General features: G+C 43.0%; 1 protein-coding gene across 1 annotated transcript in view; it reads left to right on the top strand.

Moving 5' to 3' along the window:
- Positions 1 to 23,332, top strand: part of INO80 (INO80 complex ATPase subunit) — a 462,811-nt gene that overhangs the window by 390,909 nt on the left and 48,570 nt on the right. Inside the window, exon 28 of the mRNA XM_030213886.1 lies at positions 6,393 to 6,487. Within this exon, the coding sequence (XP_030069746.1) occupies positions 6,393 to 6,487 (95 nt within the window). The remainder of the gene's footprint in view (positions 1 to 6,392; positions 6,488 to 23,332) is intronic.

Consider the following 23,332-nt stretch of genomic DNA (forward strand, 5'->3'; position numbering starts at 1 on the left):
CGGAGAACAACTGCTACAGGTATGTATCATACCCTCTATCGTGTTGTCACATGTTGAGCAATATAATTTCCTGTACTTGGGTTTACCATCACAGAGCACAGAATGTTCATCCATTCCGACTTTCACTTGTTACTGTTTGGTCATAATATTAAATTGAAGCTTTTAACCTTAGCTGTTAAGGCCCAGCACATCATGAGCACCACCCATTTGTCTGAGCAGTTGAATTCCTTTCTGCTCACTCGTAGTAACAAAAGGATAATTATCTGATGATTCTGCCACCAAAAGCATTTGACACAGGTACAGTCTAAAATCACATATATTCTTGTTCAGTTCTGAATTGGTGAAATAAAGCTGTAAATTTATCAATCAAACCAACCTTATGTTTTTTAGATGTTTTATAAAAGCCTTGTTTTCTGCTGTTTAGTTTTCATTGATATATTTTATTTTATGTGCTGTGCAATTATTTTTGTTACATGTTAACTGTTTTTATGTTCTTTTGTACCCTGCTTTGTATGATCTTGGAAAGGTAGACTAAATTATCAAAATAAAGAAAGCAAGCCTGGTGGAAGAATCACCTTGTGGTTAGAGCAGTGGGCTACGAACCAGGGTTCAAATTCCACTTGACATTTTTTTTGTGACCTTGGACCAGTCACTTAATCTTTCATTGCTTCAGTTATAGGCTTAGATCGTTAAACTTTCTGGGGACAGGAAAAAATACCTACTGTACCTGAATATAACTCACCTTGTGCTACTATTGAAAAGTAGTAGTAGTAGTAAATCCAAATCCATCTTTTATAGAAACACCACAGTAGATGGCACTGGTTGTTACGCCTCACTGCTCTTAATCAAGGACTTCAGTGTTCTCCACAAAAATTTCTAAGATTCCTTGACTCAGAATTGCACCTTTTAATTTTGCTTGTCTAATTAATTATTTAATGTATTTACATTTGTATATTGCCACTCACAGCAGTTCTAGGTGGTTTACAGTTTGAACATTTGAAACAATTTAAATAAACATAAGCTGAGACCACTCTCAACAACAGTTAGAGGAAGCTATCACATTTTCTCTGTAAAAACTCAACCTAAGCAGGCCTTGACAAATTTTCGTTAAATCCAGGAGCCAACCCCAAAATCTAGGCGTCTCCTTCCCCACCCCTCCAACATTGTGTTCAGTGAGGTTGGGGTGGTGTAATCCCCTCCCAGATCAGCAGTAGTTCTTTTAGGCCCTGATGCTCAAAAGTAAACTCGGGCACTAGAGGTCATTAGAACTAGACTAGTGCCTGCGTTTACCGGCGCAGGATGTTCAGAGGCCCAGAGTATGGGAACAAATGAGTGCGGAAAGGAATAGCACAGTGATCATGCAAATGCATGCTGATAACTTATTCGGTATTCCTCCTTAATGCTCAGCGGGCAGTGTGCTGCTCCTACTTCAAACCCTGGGTCAGCTCAGAGCTGGCGTTAAGGTTTGTGATGTAGCCCAGCTGTCATTCAAGCCCTGGTGGTCCGGTGGACCCAAGACCCCCTCCCAAAAAAGTGGGCCTCAGACCCCTCCCAAAGACTGAAGCCCTAGTGGACCCCAGACCTCCCCCTCCTTTTGCTGAGTGTGCCATCAAAATGGCAATGCTCTTCCCTGCCATGCCTGGTCCGTCCTGGGATGCACTGGGTGGGGCCTAACTACCATATAAGGGCTTGAGTCTGTGGGGGGGGGAGGTCTGGGGTCCACCGAACCACCAGGGCTTGAGTGACGGCCAGCGTTCTGGGCATGCGCTGAAGAGCTATGCTTAAACAACGTTTGAGCACGTGCACCAGGCACCATCCTGCCCTTAACTCCCAAACAACTCCCTAATGCTTAACGCTGTGAGCATCTCATTAACGTGGAGCTTTAGAGAGTAGTTCTGGGGCGCTGTTCTGGCAGTATTTCTCCGGCGCTGTTTAGTACAGCGCCAGAGTTTTGAGCATCGGAGCCTTAGAAAGTAACTTACTGAGGCACTTTTCCTGTTTTGCATCTGTGGGCAAAGAAACTTTAGGAAATCAGTTCCTTAAGGTAGCTCTGCTAATCAGTGGAAGAAGCCAATATTCTCCCTTCCCAAAGTATGCTATCAACAGTGTGACAGCACCCTCTTGATAGGTGAAGCAAAGAGGCAATTGCATCTTTGTTTCAACTGTCACCATAGCCTGGGTCCCCATCAGTTTCTCTCTCATACTACGAACCTACACCAATCTCTCTCTCTCTCTCTCTCTCTCTCTCCTCCCTCATACCACCTTTCCTGGTGTCTCTGTGACACTGGCACCTTTTCTCTTCACCTTATAGGCTATATTCCCTGAAGAATCAACATGCTTTTATTCCCCCACGGCAATTCGGCTCTCTATGAAGCTTGAGCCTTGCAGTGCAGGAAGTTTGGGTTGGTCTCATAGTTTAAAGTCCTGCAAGAATTGAAACTTAAGCTTCATAGCCAAATCACAGTGCAACAGCAGGAAATATAAAATTTGAGGCAAGCAGCAATGGAAAAACAAAATTTAGTGACTTGAAATCCCAGGCATAAGCCTGTAATTTCTAGGACAGCATATCAATTAATCTAGCATACCGGTTAATCTATGTACACATAATTGTTTCCAAATACCTGGGCCAGAAAATGAGATCATACTATTTAAAGTCTTAGGAAGACCAGCAATGGAATGATACAATAACATACAGCTAAGGATGCCACTCAGTCAACAATTAGCCACCTAGATGAAGACCGAACACAGTTCAGGGCAACTATCCAGAAGGTTGTTGTGCGTTGACATCGACTCTACGGCACCTAACACTCCCATGTATCTAAGAGCAAGGATGCCTAACAGACAAACAGCCTACATCCTTGAGACCAAAGAGGTTGAGGAGGATTATAAAGACCAAGAAGCACATGCCTAATCCAGTTGAACTGAATTTATTTATTCCTTACGTGCTATACCACTTTAACTGAAAAACAGAGCAAAGTGGTTTTCAGACTAAAAAAAAACATTTAAAAAAAGAACTACAATTGTCAATAGGACAGAAAACAAAACATTCAAAGAGAAAATTAGTAGAGAAGCAATCATTCCATCCCTCTAGGAATCTGGTGCCAAAACCAAGTCACTCCAGCTCTCAGGTAATAGTGATGTTATAAGCTTGCACAAACAGCCAGGTCTTCAACAGGGACTTAAACTTTTTCAGGGATAGCTCACTGCATAGGGACAGACAGTGGAGTTCCTTAGAAATGGAGCAACGAAGGAAAATTCACTGTCGGGTGCTTTCCATCTGGGCTTTGCGAGGCCCAGGCAACACCAAACAATCAACATTTAATGATCTGAAGACACAAACAGGAAAATAAGGGTTGGTTAGAGAGGTACGATGGGGTGCCCTGATAAAAAGCTTGAAATGTTAACAAAAGGATCTTAAATTGAACCCGAATACTAATAGACAGCCAGTGATGATTTTTCAAAGAAGGTGAAACATCATCCATTTTGTGAAAATGACATTAAAAGGCAGATAGCCTGAAGAGTCTGTAGACACTTGTGCAAAAAGTTTGAATGCCTTGATGAATGCAGTAATAAGGTACCATCACCACCTTATTTTATGTTTTATTTTCATTTCTTCCCAGTTCCTCAACCCCTTGTAACGCTATAGAAATGATTAGTAGTAGTAAATCTCCATGGCTTGCTGTGTTCCAGTCACCTCAGTACCTCAAATGCAGCCCACCCTCTCCTCCTCTCCTACTACTTAGAAGGAAAGTCATGACTACTTTTGGACATGACTACCTCTGGCCTCCCAGCCTGGAGCAGCTTTGATCGGGAGGTGGAATTTTGTCTTGTGCCCAACTAGCATACATCTTCTATCCTTCTGTGGATAATATATAAAAATAAAACAAAATATAAAAAAAGAGAATTAGATGATACCTTCTTTATTGGACTAAATACATTTCTTGATTGATTAGCTTTCAAAGGTGACTCTTCTTCAGATCAGAAATGAGCAAATGTTGACAACTATCAGAATATGCAAGTGAAACATAAAAGCATTCCAGTGACAGTCTCACAGGAAGAGGGAATGGGGTGGGTAAGGTGAGAAATGGTGAGAGATGGGTGAGACGAGGAAAGATAGATGGGTGATAAGGGTGATAAAACAGTATAATTTTATGAATGTGATAGAAAACCCAGATCTGTAAGCCCTGTCTGGTGGGTGTCAAAATATTTCATCATTTTGATTTCAAAGGTCTTAAGTTCCTGGATTGTCTTTAAATTTCCTTTTCATATTCTTACCTTGAAATCATTGATGCAGTGTTCTGGTTTTGTAAAGTGCTGTAGCACAGAGGTGACTTCCTGGTTGGCATTGTGATGTTTAATATGATGTCTGTGTGAATTGAGTCTCGTCTTTAGCATCTGGCTTGTCTCTCCAGTGTAGCCCCCTTCTTCACATCTTTTGCATTGAATGATATTTGAAGATGAGCATGTGTAGGATTCCCTTATGCTGAATATTTTTCCCATGTTGAGTGGTTGTAAGATCCTGAGAAATATATTGGCAGAGTTTACAGCTTGGTATATTGCAGTGTCCTGTGACATTTTCTTCTTTCTGAGCTTCTGTTGGCAATTTGCTTTTCACTAATTTTTGTTACAGATTCTGTGGAATAAGGGAATTTTTTGTGGTAAACTGTTAAGGGGAAGGGAAGAGATTTTGGATTTAGCTCATGTCTTTTTAAGTTGTAGTTTAAGGCGGGTTATGTTCAGTTACAGGAGGTATTTTCCTGTCCCCAAGAGCTTACATCTGTTTGTATCTGACCAAGATTGCATAGATCTGCAGTGGGATTTGAACCTGGTTCCCCTGGTTCTCAGCCACTTACTCCTGCTCTCCACATTTCGCTCAGGTCCAGGCTAATAGAAAGCACATAAGCCACACAGAATTATATAGCCCTCTGTTGAATTTACATAAAATTTCTAGGTAATGGGGGAAATTATCCTCTGGCTTTCCAAGTCTGCAAACTACAGTGTGGACTGTCAGGTTGTACTGTTCTGTCTTGGAGCACTGGAGAGAATAGGGAAAGGAAATGGGACTTGATATACCGCCTTTCTGTGGGTTTTTTCATCTACATTCAAGGTGGTTTACATAGTATGTGCAAGTACTTATTTTGTACCTAGGGCAATGGAGAGTTAAGTGACTTACCCAGAGTCATAAGGAGCTGCAGTGGGAATCGAACCCAGTTCCCCAGGATCAAAGTCCACTGCACTAACCACTAGGCTACTCAGAATAGAACTGCACATATAACCAAAGATTCTATCCCATACTTATAATGTCTGGTACAGTCACTTTACTTTTGCTTTGAATTTTTGTCATTCAGACCAGTTTTCTCTCTTGTAGTTTGCTTTTGTTTGCTTTATTTGTCTTTGATCTTAAGTTCATGGATTTCAGAAGTGATCTCTTGAGAATGAATATCCCCCTGTTGATAATTTTTTTTGTGTGTGTGTGTGGGGAGGGGGCTTGTGTTCTAACTTTTTTCTTCACTAGATTTTTTTTGCAGCTCTTAAAACTTAGGTTACTAGTAGTGTGCATGAGTAGCTTCATCTCTATGTATCTCTATACAGAGTTTTGGTTTCTTTTGCTATATGTTCTCTGAAACAGATTATTTTGCAGAAGACCCTAAACTTTCTTAATCCATGAGAAATTTGTGTTGCTTCTACTTGTGGAAGGAGTAGAATAGGCAGATTTTTTTTTTTTAGTAACCATCTTGCTGAAATTAAGTCAGTTCCATGTTTTAGTACTCTAGTTTAATGCTGTCCTTGCCACCAGAACAAGAATAGCAGTAGGATTTTCCATAAGGTCTAATAAGGCACCTCCTGGGATGAACCAGCAGTCTGTTTTTTTTTTTTTTAATCTGTAAAGCAAGGCCATTTTTAAAGGATCTCCACTGAGTTCTGTGCTCATGGTCTGCAAGTCAAATGTTTGCTTTTTATGCAAATGCCTGTGGTAATATGGAAAAAGCAAGAACTACAGGTGTTCTTTTGGGGCTTAAAAACTATACCAATAAAATTGTTCTTTGAAGCAAAATAACTTGTAGTTCAGTAATATGCACTAATGTCCTTATGTCTTTTATAAAGAGGACTTGGTAACACTCATCTGGGCTGTATGTTTATAAAGCAAGGCTTGGGCAATATAGAATAAGCACATGGTAGGGGAAAAGGCTCTTTCTTCTTTTCTCCCACATAAAGGGGCAAATTTATAAAGCAATTTTGTATGTAAAATATGTAAAACAGCACTTATTGAGCAACTTGAATGTGTGTAGGCATTCACGGGGCAAAGTTGCGGGGTATGTGCATGTACACACACACACATTCAAACTTTCTTTTAATGAGATGTAACAAATTCATTTGGTTTCTCTGTTCAGGAGTACATGGTTTACAGGAAACACACCTACATGCGGCTGGATGGGTCATCAAAGATCTCTGAGAGGCGGGACATGGTGGCTGACTTTCAGAGCAGGTATGTATGATTTTTATCTGTATTTTTCTTATCCTTAACTAAGAGCATTGGCTGGAAATGTTAAATGTGTTGTATTTCTGAACCTGAGGTTTTAATGTGTGCAGTCATGCTTCTAGTACATTTTGAGATGGAGTACCTTAAATACAAAATATAGAAGTTCGGTTTTGGTCATGTTTAATTTCAGGTGGCGTTGAGACATCCAGACAGCAATGTCAGACAAGCACGCTGAAACTTTGGTTTGGATGCAAGGTGAGATATCAGGGGTAGAAAGGTAGATTTGGGAGTCATCAGCATAGAGATGGTAGGAAAAGCCATGGGATGAGATTAATGAACCAAGGGAAGAAGTATAGATAGAAAAGAGGAGGGGACCAAGAACAGAACCCTGAGGTACGCCGACAGGCAGAGGGATAGAAGTAGAAGAGGATCCACCAGAGTGAACACTGAAGGTGCGGAGGGAGAGGTAGGAAGAGAACCAGGAAAGGACAGAGCCCTGGAATCCAAATGAGGACAGGATATCGAGGAGTATGCTGTGATCGACAGTGTCAAAAGCGGCGGAAAGATCAAGAAGAATGAGGATGGAATAGAGACCTCTGGATTTAGCCAGTAATAGGTCATTGGAGACTTTAGTAAGAGCAGTTTCGGTTGAGTGGAGAGGGCGAAAACCAGATTGTAGTGGGTCAAGAATGGCATGTGAGGAGGGAAAATCAAGGCAGCGGCAGTGAACAGCACGCTCAAGTAATTTGGAGAGAAAAGGGAGGAGGGAGATGGGTTGGTAATTAGAGGGACAAGTAGGGTCGAGTGAAAGCTTCTTAAGGAGAGGTGTGACCACAGCATGTTTAAAGGCAGTAGGGACAGTCGCAGTGGAAAGTGAGAGGTTGAGAATGTGACAGATAAAAGGAATAAGAGCAGGTGAGATGGCATTAAGAAGGTAGGTAGGTGGGTGGGAATGGGATCAGAGGAACAGGTGGTACATTTTGAGGAAGAAAGGAGAAGTGTAGTTTCCTCTATAGTAACTTCAGGACAGGAAGAAAAAGAATGAGGGGAAGGAGAGAGAGGGGAACGGACTAGTGGAGGGAGAGGTGGCGAGATAGAGAATTCAAGGTTTATCTTTTGAACCTTGTTGTGAAAGAATTCAGCAAGGGTCTGAGGAGATAATGAAGGGGGAGTTGGGGGAGGGGGCACCTTGAGGAGAGAGTTCAATATGGTGAAGAGAAGTCGAGGGTTAGAGCCAAGAGAGTTGGTCAGTTGGATATAATAATCCTCTTTGGCGCGTAAAAGAGCAGATTGGAAGGAGGTCAGCATGAACTTAAAGTGTAGGAAATCAGCAAGGGCCCGAGATTTCCGCCAGAGGCGTTCGGCGGAGCAGGTACAGGAACGTAGGTAGCGGATATTAGAAGTCAGCCAAAGTTGGGGTTTTGTGCGCCTTGTAGGGCGGGTCATCAAAGGTGCAAGAGTGTCTAAGGCAGAGGATAGAGTATTGTTGTAAGAAGAAACAGCCTTGTTGACAGACGTGGATGGTGCCACAGTAGAGAGGAGGTTTGAAACATGGGAGGATAGAGATGAAGGGTCAATATCGTGAAGATTCCTAGATAAATTAGATAAGATAGGACGGGACTGGGAGGGAGGAGATTTAAGTGTGAAAGTTATAAGATGGTGATCAGAGAGGGGAAGATCAGAGGCAAGGAAACTAGAGGGTGAACAGTTGGAGGAGAAGATGAGATCAAGACAGTGACCATTTTGATGAGTGGGGGAGGTGGAGCATAGTTGGAGATTAAAGGAGGATGTTAAAGCGAGTAACTTGGAAATATAAGAGTTGGAAGGATCATTAGCAGGAATATTAAAGTCACCAAGGATGAGAGAGGGGGAGGAAGGATCATGGAAGAAGGCAAGCCAGGCATCAAAGTCACTGAGAAAGGATGAAAGGGACTTATCAGGGGGACGATAAATGACCGCTATTCGAAGAGGCAGAGGAGAGAAAAGGCGGATAGAGTGGACTTCAAAGGAGGAAAAACAGTGAGATTGAGGTGGAAGAAGGGGTTGAAATCTGGAGGAGGGAGAGAGAAGTAGTCCAACACCGCGGCCAGCAGGGCGAGGAGTATGTGAAAAAAGATAACCGCCATGGCAGAGGGCTGCGACTGAAGCAGAGTCATCAGGGCAGAGCCAGGTTTCTGTTATGGCGAGCAGATGGATGTGAAGCGAGATAAAGAGGTCCTGGATATAGGGGAGTTTGTTACAGATAGAGCGGGCATTCCATAGGGCGAAAGAGAAGGACAGAGAAGAGGAGGGGAGTAGAGGAATAGAAATGAGGTTAGAGAGGTCGCGGTGAGATTTGTAGAGTTGGGATAATAGTTGGTGAGGAGGGCCAAGATTGGGATTGATGTCACCGGCTGAGAGTAAGAGAAGGAGTAAAAGAGAGCGGAGGAGAGTAGGAGAGGTGTGGCCACGAAGGCGAGAGGTATTTAGGTGGAATGGGGAAGGCAAAATGGAGGGAAGAAAGAGACGGAGATTAAAAGCCAAGAGGGAGGAAGTGGGTAGGAGAGAAGGTGAGGTGATGAAGTCGATGGATGGGCAGTGAGTTCCTGTAGTGGAGAGAGGTGAGGGAAAAGATTAGGAAGGGACAGGGCTAGGAAGAGAATGTGAATAGGGGCCATAAATGACTGAGGTACTTTAGCAACTGGGAAGAAGATTAGATGCAAAGAGAAAACAGCACCTGAAAGGCAGCCGCTGGTAGAGCTGGGCACCTCTCAGCTGAGGAAAGGCTTACCAGGGGTTAGGCCGAAGCCAGCATTCCTCCCCCTGAGGGTCCATGTGTTGTGGAGCTGTCCAAAGATACAACACTTTTGACTGCAGATTGTGTGCTACCTGGAGATACTGATGGGGAGACGTGTTATATTCTGTCCTTTGGGTCTACTATTTGGAAAGCAATCAATGTGTGGCAGTCTACGCAGGGGAGAGCTTTTGCTGTTAAGCAAAGCATGTATTATAAGAAAAAAATGTATTCTACAATACTGGACAGGAGATAGCTCTCCCTTGGGTTGGCAGTAGAGAAATGCAATCTATGTATTTATGACATGGAAAACTAGAGACGCTCGCCTCACATTTAAAAGGCAAAAACACTTTTGGTCTATCTGGGTGCAGTCTCTGCCAGTTTGAATGAGAAGTATGATTTTGAATGAGCTGGATCTGAAGTAATCAGTGCATGAAAACAAATAGAGAGGGCAATACAGCATACAAACAAAGTATACAACAAAAAAAGCAACACTGGGCCTTCAAGACTAGGACAACAGGAGTACTTTATTGACAGGTGACCCGACACGGGCCGTGTTTTGGCGTCAAATAACGCCTGCCTCAGGGATCTAACGATAAAACACATATAGACATATTAAAATAAAAATCAGTTTTTCAAACAGTTGAATAACAACAATAACATTGGTAATGGTATTTTGAAACAACTAATATTGAATTTCTTTTTTTTTTTTTTAATTTTTTTATTTATTTATAAGTTTACAATTTTAAAACGAGCACAATACTCGTTAGGAAATTAAACATTGGCAAACATTAAATCATTTAAAGAATATTTAGGAAATAATAATCCCAGTTTACTAAAGTCCACTATTTGAGATTCAAGATTTACAAATATGGAAATAGTTAATTTCTGTTGTTGAAATAAGGAGTATCCTTTTTATTAAATTTCCATTTTTGTTTTTAACTTGTCCGGTTTTTTTTTTGTTTGTTTTATTTTTTACCAGGGAGCACTTTTGGAACTAAAATATACAGCATTTATCATGATTTAATGTCAGTTTTTTCTATGCTTATTTTAACTTATTTTTTATATTTTTTTATATTTTTTTGTTTATTTAACTAGTCATTTCTGTTTCATTTTTTAAGAATAAGCAATCATTCAATGAAAAATGTATTATCAAACTATAATCATGTTACAACAAGCATTTAATAATATCTAGACTCAACAACATTATATCTCAATTGATTTCTCAATGTGTGAGATTAATACATCGACGAAAATTAATAATTTTTTATATAATTTTTATAATTTCAGAATTAATTTTGTTCATTTATTTAATTGTATCTATTGATTTTTCTCACATATCACTACTCAAATTTATTATGAGATTATAAACAAACTTTTTTTATTTTTTTATTTCATTTCTTATTTTTTGTTTATTTCATTCACACAAACAAGACTGCTAAATATTCATAGTATATATGATTTTGGATTAATGTTGTGTGCCATGATTAAATGAGCAAATTGACACAATATCCTAAAACATTTACATCTTCACTTATATATGTCCACATTTTGTCTTTAAAATTTTCTCTTTGCGTTTTTTCAAAACAGTATGTAAAGGCGTGTGACTAATTTATTTACTTCACAAGTTATCATTTGTTATTACGATCCACATCAATGTGGATTTGCATAAATTATTAAAAGACATTGTTGAACAATTTATCACGTCCTACGTAACTACGTCACCACGCTAAAGTGCCATTTTTGACGTCACCTCCGTTTGGCGCCATTTCTCATGCTTTAAAAGAAAAGGGTTTGGCTGCATGATCGCTTTAACCGGCTATTTATGCATAAGAGACTGCTTTTACAGGAGCGATTTTTCGCGCTGTGGCGAACATTTCCGAATGATAGCACTTTGATGTGTTGAGGTAGGAAGAATTATTCCACTTTGGTTATCATTTTGGCTTTTATTTTCTTACACTACTGTCGCAGGATTATAGCTGACATAGGCTGTCTATGCAGCAGACGTCGGAGTGGTTAATCATTAGGCGAGTTTGCTATTATAAACTATACCATTTCTCTATCAAATAATACATCTACTAATGCTTTTTATAAATATATTTATCTATACTAATAATTTGAGATTAATGAAAACATAGGTTATTTTGTTACATTGCCTTCCTTTATTAGTTTTTCCTCTTAGCTTCCATTTTTATTTCTTAATCTCTCATTATATAGGCATTTGACCTGCATGATTTATACACTGCAGAATCAAATTTTGGTAAGAAGTTTAGTCCCGCTTACAAATAATTCAACAATACATTTAATATATCTCTCCAAATAATGAATTCCGCACCATTATGATATATGGCACATTATATACTTCAATGCATATTAGTCACCAACAATTATTTTGTTAATATTACTATACCGAACATATACTTTTTATCAGTATTATTTGTGATAATGATCATGTTGAGTTTATTCGAAAGAATGATACACCGCTGGAATAAACACTATATGTGGTCACTCATTTACTTTCTATGATGATTTTATTTTGCATATATACATCATGATGTACATATATATATTTTATATTATTATATTATTATATTATTTAAGATGAGTTCATTTTATATGTGCATAGCATGATATGAATGGATATGGTATTTATGTGCCTTATTTCTATATTTGTAATTCATTTTGCTTTCAGGTTTTTTTGAAATAATTATTTTTATTCTAAGTATATTTTTTGGTGATGTTACATTTTCAAAGTACTTTGTGTTTTAATGTAATTATTTTATAATTCAATATTAGTTGTTTCAAAATACCATTACCAATGTTGTTGTTATTCAACTGTTTGAAAAATTGATTTCTATTTTTTATTTTAATACTAGTAAAAAAGGCCCGTTTCTGACACAAATGAAACGGGCGCTAGCAAGGTTTTCCTCGGAGTGTATATGTTTGGGAGAGTGTATGTGAGAGTGACTGTGTGTGTGTGAGAGAGAGAGTGAAAGTGTGAGTGTGTGTGTGAGAGAGAGAGTCTGGGTGTGAGTGTGTCTGTCAGAGTGTGTGTGTGTGAGAATTAGAGTGTGTGCAAGTGCATATGTGAGACAGTGTGAGAGTGTGTGTGTGAGAATGAGAGTGTGTGCAAGTGCGTATGTAAGACACAGTGTGAGAGAGAGTGTGTGTGTGCTTGAATGAGAGTGTGTGCAAGTGCGTATGTGAGACACAGTGTGAGAGAGAGTGTGTGTGTGAGAGAGTGTGTGTGAGACACAGATTCTCTGTGAGAGTGAGTGTATGAGACCAAGCGAGTGTGTGAGTGACTGTGTGACACATAGAGAGTGAATGTGATACAGTGTGTGAGAGTGAGAGTCAGAAAGACATTGTATGTGAGAGAGAGTGTGTGTGTGACAGAGATAGCTCTCTCTCTCTCTCTCTCTCTCTCTCTCTGGTGTCAGCCCCCCCCCCCCCCCTCTCTCTGTTGTCTGAGATTCCCGCCACTGCACCCAAGCAATTGGTGTGCTGGAGGAGGGGGAGAGAGAGAGAGTGTGTGTGTTGGGGGGGGGGTTCAGCTTGGAAGAAGAGGGGTGCGGGGGGTTCATGAAGCGCTACCAGATGTGAGTGAGAGAGTGAGTGTGTGTGGGGGGGGGGGGGTTCAGGAAGCGATGCCAGATGAGAGAGAGTGAGTGTGTGTGTGTGTATGGGGTTTCAGGAAGCGCTGCCAGATGAGAGAGAGTGAGTGTGTGTGTGGGGGGGGGGGGGGGGGGTTCAGGAAGTGCTGCCAGTTGAGAGAGTGAGTGAGTGAGTATGTGTGTGTATGGGGTTTCAGGAAGTGCTGCCAGATGAGAGAGAGGGTGTGTGTGTTGTGTGGGTATGTTGGGGGGGTTCAGCTTGGAAGAAGAGGGGTGTGGGGGTTCTGGAAGTGCTGCCAGATGAGTGAGTGTGTGTGTGTGGGGGCGGTTTATTAAGCATTGGCAGATGAGAGTGTGTGTGTTTGGGGCGTGGGTTCAGGAAGAACTGGCAGAAGAGTGAGAGTGTGTGTGTGGGGGGGAGGGTTCAGGAAGCGGGGCCAAATGAGAGTGAGTAAGTGTGGGGGGGGGGGGGGTTCAGGAACGGCTGCCAGATTACTGAGTGGGGGGGGGGGGGCAGGGGTTTCAGGCAGCGCTGCCAGATGAGAGAGAGTGAGTGTCTGTGTGTGTACGGGGTTTCAGGAAGCGCTGGCAGATGAGAAAGAGAGAGTGTGTGTGGGGGGGAGGGGGGTTCAGGAAGCGCTGCCAGATGAGAGTGTGAGAGAGTGTATGTGTGTGTATTGGAGAGGTGTGTGGGGGTGTGTGTGTGTTGGAGGTTTCATCTTGGAAGAAGAGGGGTGTGTGGTGCTGCCAGATGAGTGAGTTTGTGTGTGTGTGGGGGGGGGGGGCGTTTTATCAAGCGTTTCCACATGAGAGTTTGTGTGTGAGGGGGGGGGTTCAGGAAGGGCTGCCAGATGAGAGAGAGTGTGTGTGTGGGGGGGGGGGGGGGTTCAGGAAGCGCTGCCATATGACAGACTGAGTGTGTGTGTGTGGTGGGGGGGGGTTGCCAGATGAGTGAGTGTGTGTGTGGGGGGGCAGGGATTTCAGGCAGCGCTGCCAGATGAGAGAGTGTGTGTGTGTTGGGGGGGGGGCCTTGAGGAAGTGTGGCCAAATGAAGGGCTGCCAGATGAGTGTGTGTGTGGTGGGGGGTGGGGTTCAGGAAGTGCTGCCATATGAGAGACTGAGTGTGTGTGTGTGTGTTGGAGGGGTGTGTGGGGGTGTGTGTGTGTTGGGGGTTTCAGCTTGGAAGAAGAGGGGTGTGTGGTGCTGCCAGATGAGTGAGTGTGTGTGTGTGTGTGGGGGGGTGTTTTATCAAGAGTTTCCACATGAGAGTGTGTGTGGGGGGGGGGGGGTTCAGGAAGGGCTGGCAGATGAGAGAGAGTGTGTGTGTGGGGGGGGTGTTCAGGAAGCGCTGCCATATGAGAGACTGAGAGTGTGTGTGTGTGGTGGGGGGGGGGGGGTTGCCAGATGAGTGAGTGTGTTTGTGGGGAGGCAGGGATTTCAGGAAGTGCTGCCAGATGAGAGAGTGTGTGTGTGTTGGGGGGGGGGGCGTTGAGGAAGTGTGGCCAAATGAAGGGCTGCCAGATGAGAGAGAGTGTGTGTGGGGGAGGTGGGGGGGGGGGTTCAGGAAGTGCTGCCATATGAGAGACTGAGTGTGTGTGTGTGTGTTGGAGGGGTGTGTGGGGGTGTGTGTGTGTTGGGGGTTTCAGCTTGGAAGAAGAGGGGTGTGTGGTGCTGCCAGATGAGTGAGTGTGTGTGTGTGGGGGGAGGGGGAGGGGGGTGTTTTATCAAGAGTTTCCACATGAGAGTGTGTGTGGGGGGGGGGGGTTCAGGAAGGGCTGGCAGATGAGAGAGAGTGTGTGTGTGTGGGGGGGGGGTGTTCAGGAAGCGATGCCATATGAGAGACTGAGAGTGTGTGTGTGGTGGGGGGGGGGGTTGCCAGATGAGTGAGTGTGTTTGTGGGGGGGCAGGGATTTCAGGAAGCGCTGCCAGATGAGAGTGTGTGTGTGTGTTGGGGGGGGGGGGGAGCGTTGAGGAAGTGTGGCCAAATGAAGGGCTGCCAGATGAGAGAGAGTGTGTGTGGGGGGGTGGGGGGTGGGGTTCAGGAAGTGCTGCCATATGAGAGACTGAGTGTGTGTGTGTGTGTGTGTGTGTGTTGGAGGGGTGTGTGGGGGTGTGTGTGTGTTGGGGGTTTCAGCTTGGAAGAAGAGGGGTGTGTGGTGCTGCCAGATGAGTGAGTGTGTGTGTGGGGGGGGCGTTTTATCAAGCGTTTCCACATGAGTGTGTGTGTGGGGGGGGGGGTTCAGGAAGGGCTGGCAGATGAGAGAGAGTGTGTGTGTGTTGGGGGGGTGTTCAGGAAGCGCTGCCGTATGAGAGACTGAGAGTGTGTGTGTGGTGGTGGAGGGTTGCCAGATGAGTGAATGTGTGTGTGGGGGGCAGGGATTTCAGGAAGCGCTACCAGATGAGTGAGTGTGTGTGTGTGGGGGGGGGGGGGTTCCGTAACCACTGCCAGATGAGTGAGTGTGGGGGGGGCAGGGGTTTCAGGAAGCGCTGGCAGATGTGAGAGTGTGTGTATGTGTTGGGGGGGGGGGGGCGTTGAGGAAGTGTGGCCAAATGAGAGTGAGTGAGTAAGTGTGTGTGGGGGGGGGGGGGTTCAGGAAGCGCTGCCAGATGAGAGTGTGTGTGTGTGTTGTATAGTTCAGTTTTGTGGGGGGGGATCCTGCTTTAAAGAAGAAGGAAGGAAGCGCCTCCTCAGCGCGATGCCCCCCCCCCCCCCCCCGCCGCCATCCCACCCACCGCGATGCACCCGCCCGCTGCCATCCCACCCACCGTCGCGTAGTTTTGCTGCCGGGTGACCCAAAATCCCGCCAGCAGAAGTCCTGTGTTGTCTGCTGAGTCTCACTCCAGCGATCTTCGGCGTTGCTTGCTAGCCTGTGCAGGGCGGGGTTCTCTGCACGTGCAGGACGTCAGACGCACAGAAGCCCTGCCTGCACAGGCTAGCAACGCCGAAGATCACTGGAGTGAGACTCAGCAGACAACACAGGACTTCTGCTGGCGGGGTTTCGGGTCCCCCGCCGGCAAAGCAACGCAATGGTGGGTGGCTTGGGGGGGGAGTGTTTTGGGGGAGGGGTGTTGCACCTCCTGCATTCTGTGGGCGGGGCTTCTTTCGAACAGCTTTGGTGGGTGGCTTGGGGGGGGCTTGGACCTCGAACACTGGTGTCCGGAGTTATTTGGACTCTGGAGCTTTGGAGGTGGTTTCCCTCCAGATGTTTTCCGCAGGTGGGTCTGGAGGTTGGTGGGCTTCGTTTCCTAGGCAGGGGGAGGAGTAGGGAAACACGCTCCGCATGTTTCCCTACTCCTCCACCTGCTTGGTTGCGATCCCTTCCTTTAGTTTACTGTTCTGAAGGCAACGTTCTGACGTTTGACGCGTGGGCGGGGCACGGGTCAGTGGAGTGGCTTCACCACCTTGAATCCACGAACCCTTCAGGGAGTGATTGAGTGACTTCAGAATGTTGTCTTCAGAACGTTGAGGGTGAGTTTTATTATAGTAGATGTCTATATGTGTTTTATCGTTAGACCCTTGAGGCAGGTGTTACTTGACGCCGAAACACGGCCCGTGTCTGGTCACCTGTCAATAAAGTACTCCTGTTGTCCTAGTCTTGAAGGCCCAGTGTTGCTTTTTTTTTTTTTTTTGTAATCAGTGCATGGCCATACTGTTTAATTTGTCAGTATCATGGAGTGGGAATGGGGGAACTTAATCTCGAAGTGTGGGGGAGAGGCTAGTGTGAGGGGGGTGAGGTAGGGAGGTTATTGTGGGGAGTTGGTAGGTTATAGCTACATATGTTGTTGTAAATATAGAATGAATTGTTGTTCAAGTTTGCTGATGTAATGCTATTTGTTATGTTCTATGAACTGTTTTGTTCAATAAAGAAAATTTCCATAAAGATAGCATGGAAAGTGACAGCTCTGTGCACAAATCCTAGCAAAAAAAAAAAAAGCATGAACTGGAATGTTCTGCGTGTAAATATCAGACTTGCAAAAATTTTACATGTAAGAAATTTTTGTGAAGCTGATATTTTCCATAGAATAACATTCCAGTACGTGCCCAAATGTGTGCTGACACTTTTGTTTTGCTGAAACATGCATATAGTATTGGCTGGCATTGCTGCAGAACGTTGTGTGCATACATCCAGTAGGCATTGCTGCAGAACGTTGTGTGCATACACCCAGCAGGCTTTTCCTGATTAACATGTGGGTTCTACATGCTTCAAATTTGCATATGATTAGCTTACTGCCTCAGCACGGAATATTTTGTCGGTAAGTTTGCAGTGGAATCTGTGCACTCTGCCATCAGCATTCAGCTCTACTGTGTAGTTTTCTCCACTGGCCCCTCAGAGAGCATGGTGCTAGGAGGTATGTGAACTTGTGGTGAGGTTTCTCCTATATACCACCCTCATGTCCTCAAAAAAGAGAGTGTAGTGTTAATAGAATTCCCTTCTTGGGCATTAGGAATAGATTGTGGACAGGTAATATTTTACCAAAAATCACATTCAATATTTTTCACAGGCTTCCACTTGGAAGAGCCAGGACTGGATCAATAGTATATTGAGACCTAGGCAAATGCATATTTTTGCCCTCTTCCCCCTCCCCTGATCTTTTATTGGCCTCTTCTTCCCCCTCCCCCTCCAAAAAAAAGAGTTGAACTTTTCAAAAGTAATGGGAATGGAGGCAGTTTGTGAATAAGCATCGGGATTAGGGAAGCGCATGCTTCAAATGGAGTGGCTTAATGATTAGAGCTGAGAGCTTCCAAGTTACCCAGTTCTAGGAGAGAGATTTTAGGTCAATCCTGCATTTCTGACAACTGTATCCTGAGGCATTATAGGATCTGATTTCATTGGGTAGAATCAGGGCCTACAAATAGCACACTGAATTGGTATGTCAGTTCAATAACCAGACTGGCCAAGATGTCTTCCTTCTGGAAATGGGTGACTTGGCAGTTCTGCAGAAATGGGCTGAGATCCAGAGTAGTTGGGCAAGTTACTTTCTCCATCTACTATAGTATAAACCAAAGGTGCTATGGGTGGACTGTCCCAAAGAGTGAGATTTGTGCATTGGCTTCTCTAGACAGAAATATTTGGGGTGGCAACAAGGAGGCAAGTTAGTTATGGAGGGTGGAAAGCCAATGCGGCATTTCTGCACATCACACACCCCTCCCCCACTTTTAAATTAAAAACTTAAGACACTATAGCCACCTATGCATAAAGAAACTCTCCTCTTCCATCTAGTTTAAGCTATCAAGTTATTTATAATTGATACCATTTATTTTTTATTTATTTATTTATTGCATTTGCATCCCACATTTCCCACCTTTTTGCAGGCTCAATGTGGCTTACAATACATGGAATGGTGGAAATATTAGAAAATAAACATTTAGTGTTTCAGAAGGATCTTAGTCAACATGATAGTGATAAAAACATAATAGTATTATTCCAAGCAGATATTGTTAGATAGTCCTGAATATATGTGGAGGAGTTGTGTGTATTCACATTGATTGATCTTTGTGATATGCCCCGATAACTTCCTGAGCCCCTACGTCTTGCCCCATCCTTGGCCACCTTTAAATCTAGACTGAAAACCCACCTCTTTAACATTGCTTTTGACTCGTAACCACTTGTAACCACTCGCCTCCACCTACCCTCCTCTCTTCCTTCCCGTTCACATTAATTGATTTGATTTGCTTACTTTATTTATTTTTTGTCTATTAGATTGTAAGCTCTTTGAGCAGGGACTGTCTTTCTTCTATGTTTGTACAGCGCTGCGTATGCCTTGTAGCGCTATAGAAATGCTAAATAGTAGTAGTAGTAGTAGTAGTAGATAAAGAGATGGGTCTTCAGTAGTTTGCGGAAGCTCATTAGTTCGTGGATTGTTTTTAAGTTGCGCGGCAGTGCGTTCCATTACTGTGTACTCAAGTAGGTAAAGTTTGACACGTGCATTAATTTGTATTTTAGACCTTTGCAATTAGGGAAGTGCAGATTAAGGAATGTGTGGGATGATCTTTTGGTATTCCTGAGTGGTAGATCTATCAAATTATTCTTTGTGGGAGTGAAGTCTGGGTTCTGTACAGAATTGGTTAGAATATCAATATAAACCATGAACCTCTAGAGCTGTATCATGAACACCATATATATTCCCCAACAATGGAGCTGTCCCCTTCACAACTCGACATACAAAAAATATTCAAATTATGATTATCACCTCAGGAACAGTACACTCTCATTCCACTGCCCCATACTTTTATTTAAAACAGATGGGTTTTAGTTTGTGTGGTGACCCTACAGCAGTGGCGTTCCGTGCTTGGCTGACACCCGGGGCGGATCGCCGCTGCGCGCATTCCCCCCCCCCCCCCCCCCCCCCCCGGGTGCAGTGCAACACGGCGACCACCCCCCGGCGTGGCACGGCACCCCCCCCCCCCGGCGTGGACCCCCGGCGCAGCGCCTCTCACTCCCCCCCCCCCCCGACAGTCCCCACCTGCCTACCAGCTGAGCTCCATGCACGGCACCTCGAATCTGCAGCGCTGCTGACTGTAAAAGAAGAAAACCGTCTCGTCGTTGGCCCTTCACTCACTGTGTCCCGCCCTCGAGGAAATAGGGTGCACGGAGCTCAGCTGGTAGGCAGGTGGGGGGGACTGTTGGGGGGGTGAGTGACAGGCGCTGCGCCGGGGGGTCCACGCCAGGGGGTTGCCGTGCCACACCAGGGGGGGTGGACGGAGCACCGCCCCACCCTTTGACACCCGGGGCTGACCGCCCCCACCGCCCCTCCTTGGTATGCCACTGCCCTACAGCAGTTCTCAGTTCAGTCTTCTGGGTGATCCAGTGCTTGCTTTCTGCCCCTGGATCACCTAAGCACTAACCAGACAGTACCTAGGTGTTCACAGACAATATTTGGTAGCACTATCCACTTAAGTGCCACTGAATATTGCTGGATGGCCAGCTCAGTGAGATTTAACCGGGCACATGCCTCTCCTGCCGGGTTAAACCCTTTTGAATATCAACCCCTCATCCCAGAGAACTGCTATACAACTTTGTAAATAACCATTTACATACCACCAAGAGGTGGTAGTTTTCAAAAACACATCTTTTTAGAAGTATGTTTGTGATAGTGGGTGTACAAAAAATCAAAATTGTGGGGATTAGTGCCAAAATTAATACAATAAAGTCACAATTTATAACTGAAAAAGGTCAGAAAAGAGAAGAGTATTCCTAATGCACATTTTACCCACAATAATGCTGAGGGAACTTCTATCCTTAGACCATTTTAAAAGAAAGAAATTAATCTAGACCTTTGCTTTTGTTTTTTGTTTTTTCATGATAACTTTCTTGTTCAGATAACTCCTCTACTCATTGTCTGGTTTTATCTTTGCAAAAAGAAGAAAAAAAAGCAGAACCTGTCCCTTTTTGGCTGAAAGTGTTAGTTTATGACAAGGGTACTTGCATACAGGTTTGGATATTAGAAAACATATAACCCAATCCCTGGATGGAGATCATATTTCTTTCTTTCTGGATTTATAATATAATCACTGGTTCATCAAGGTCCAAATGTAGATCTGGATTTATCCATTTTTGAGTAATCTTCACCTGGTTCTTGGTTTGCAAAAGGCTCGGTGATCATGAAACTGTTCTAGTTAGCTTCTTGGTAGGATTGAGGTTGAATATCATACCAAATTGACAGCTTTGTCTTTATTGTGATATAAAATTTCATGAAGCAGATGAAAACCTGGCTCTTCTCCCAAGCTTTTATTACATGTGGTGATTATCCTCTTACTCTGTCCCTAGGCTAGCTTACTGCAAAGACTAGTCCCTTATACCTTATTCAGCTGTATATATAATTTGCTTTCAGTTTGTTGTGTTCATATATCTCAACTTCATTTCATTTACCTATTAAGATATTCTACTACTGTATATGGTATCGTATAATGTTAGCATCATATCTATGTTTCAACGTTCTAATATATGCCTGTTGTTTCATTTGTATTGTGGTTGTTAAATGACTATCATATGTTATAGGAACTTTCCCCCAAAAAAAAAAAAGCAAACAGGATGCTAGTAATTATTAGGAAAGGGATGCAAAATAAGTTCAAGAATATTATAATGGCTCTGTATCGTTCTGTGGTTCGACCTCACCTCGAGTACTGCATTCAATTCTGGTCACCGTATCTCATAAAAGATATAGCAGAATTAGAAAAGGATCAAAGAAGAGTGACCAAAATGATAAAGGGGATTAAACTCCTCCCATATGAGGAAAGGCTAGAGGTTAGGACTCTTCAGCTTGGAAAAGAGACAGCTGAGGGGGAATATGATTGATGTCTATAAAGTCTTGAGTGATGTAGAACGGGTAAAAGTGAATTGATTTTTCACGCTTTCAAAAAGTACAAAGACCAGGGGATACTCAATGAAATTACACGGAACAAATAGGACAAAATATTTTTTCACTCAATGAATAGTTAAGCTCTGGAACTCGTTGCTGGAGGATGTGATAACAGTGGTTAGCGTATCTGAGTTTAGAAAAGGTTTGGACAAATTCCTGGAGGAAAAGTACATAGACCATTATTGAGATAGTTATGGGATTGATAGCATGGAATGTTGCTATTAATTGAGTTTCTGCCAGGTACCTGTAACCTGGATTGGCCATTGTTGGAAGCAGGATACTGGGCTAGATGGACTATTGGTCTGACCCAGTATGTCTATACTTATGTTCTTTTGCTCCCCGTTCCATGCACAGGAACCAAGAGGCATGCAGAGCTCTGAAGTCTCAATGCATGGTTGAGACGACGGTGCAGGGATGATGGGTTTAGATTTGTTAGGAACTGGGCAACATTCTGGGAAAGGGGTAGCCTATTCCAAAAGGATGGACTCCACCTTAATTTGCATAGAGCAGCTGTTAAACTAAAGGGGGGAGGGGGGAAGCCGACAGTTGCTTTTCTTTAATTGCTCAATTTCTTTAGATAAAAAAAGAATTTGCTTACCACAGCATTAATCTGGTGTTCATAAGATAGCCTAGATCTAAATTTATACCAAGTACCTTTGATTTATTATCCGTTTTTAAAGACGCACCTGAAGAAGGATTTATTATTTCAGAACCAAACCATACTGTGTTTTCTACGTATTAAGCTTAAGAAAGTTAGCTGAAGCTCAATCTTCTATTTTTATATAATGCCTTAGTAATGAAAAAGTATCTTCAACAAAGCACAAAACAAAATTGTCATCTGCATATGTTAATGAAAAAATGTTTAAAGACTGTAAGTAACCTCCCAAATGGCTCATATAAACATTAAAAAGTTGAGACAATGTGGACCCTTGAAGGACACTGCAGTTTGGCTTCCAACCCTTTGATGCTACACCATTTTTCAAAATACTATGGGCCCTGTTTACTAAGGCACGCTAGTGTTTTTAACGTGCCTATAATTAGTACGCATGCTAACTGTGTAGGTGCCTGTAGGGATATTGTAGGCGCGTACATGGTTAGCACGCCTATATTTGGTTTAGTAAACAGGGCCCTATATTGTCTATTTCCCAAGAAGGATGAAAACCATTTAAGAACTGATCCCCCAATATCCATTTCACTCAATCTAAAAAGCAGCAGATCATGATACACAGTGTCAGAGGCCGCAGAAATATCAAATTGCAATAGGACAGCTTCCGTACCCAAGGCGATGTATCACTTTATTTCTACTATAAGCAGTATGTCTCCATGCTGTTCATTGGACGAAACCCATGCTGTGAGGAATGTAAATACATAGATTCTTCTTAAAAAAAAAAAAAAAGTAAGAATTGATAGTTTATCACAAACTCAAGGATTTTCGCTATCCAAGGAATACTCGCCACTGGTCTAAATTTTTTGGCTTCAGTGAGATCTCCTGTATTTTTAGGAGTGGGAGGAGTAAGAGCAATCAAAGCAATTTCATTGGGGTAAACACCCTCCAGCAACACATTGTTTATAAACGCAGTAAACCATGTTAAGATTTGAGAAGGAATTGCCTTTAAATAAAAAGATGGAAAAATATTCAAAGGACTAACTTTCTTGGCCATCCTTCCCAGAATATTTCCTATCGTAGTAGGAGAAACGGGGGAAAATTCATTCCATAATCTTATCTCCTGGTATACCAACTATTTGGTTAGCATGTTCAAGCAGTTCTAAATCAGCATCAGTATTTAATACAAATAACTGACTAATGTTGTTAACCTTGATTGAAAATAATGAGCAAGTTGATTTGCAGAAGGCTGAGGTATTTCAGAAATATTCCTAGTTCTTTCAGTACTAGTTAATTTAATATAAATTTTGAACAGTGTTTTGGAAGCATTTTCAGAGTAATGTATATTTTTATTGAATTTTTGCTTCCTTTATTGCCTTTTTATAGTTCCAAATACTATTCCTCCAAGCTTGATACAAACTTTACTGTCTAGTTTTTCTCCATTATTGTTCTGTCATTCTGCATTTCCTTTTCAAATCCTGCAAAATCTCAGTGTACCA

This window comes from Microcaecilia unicolor, chromosome 9, assembly GCF_901765095.1.
Source record: "Microcaecilia unicolor chromosome 9, aMicUni1.1, whole genome shotgun sequence".
Lineage (NCBI taxonomy): Eukaryota > Metazoa > Chordata > Amphibia > Gymnophiona > Siphonopidae > Microcaecilia > Microcaecilia unicolor.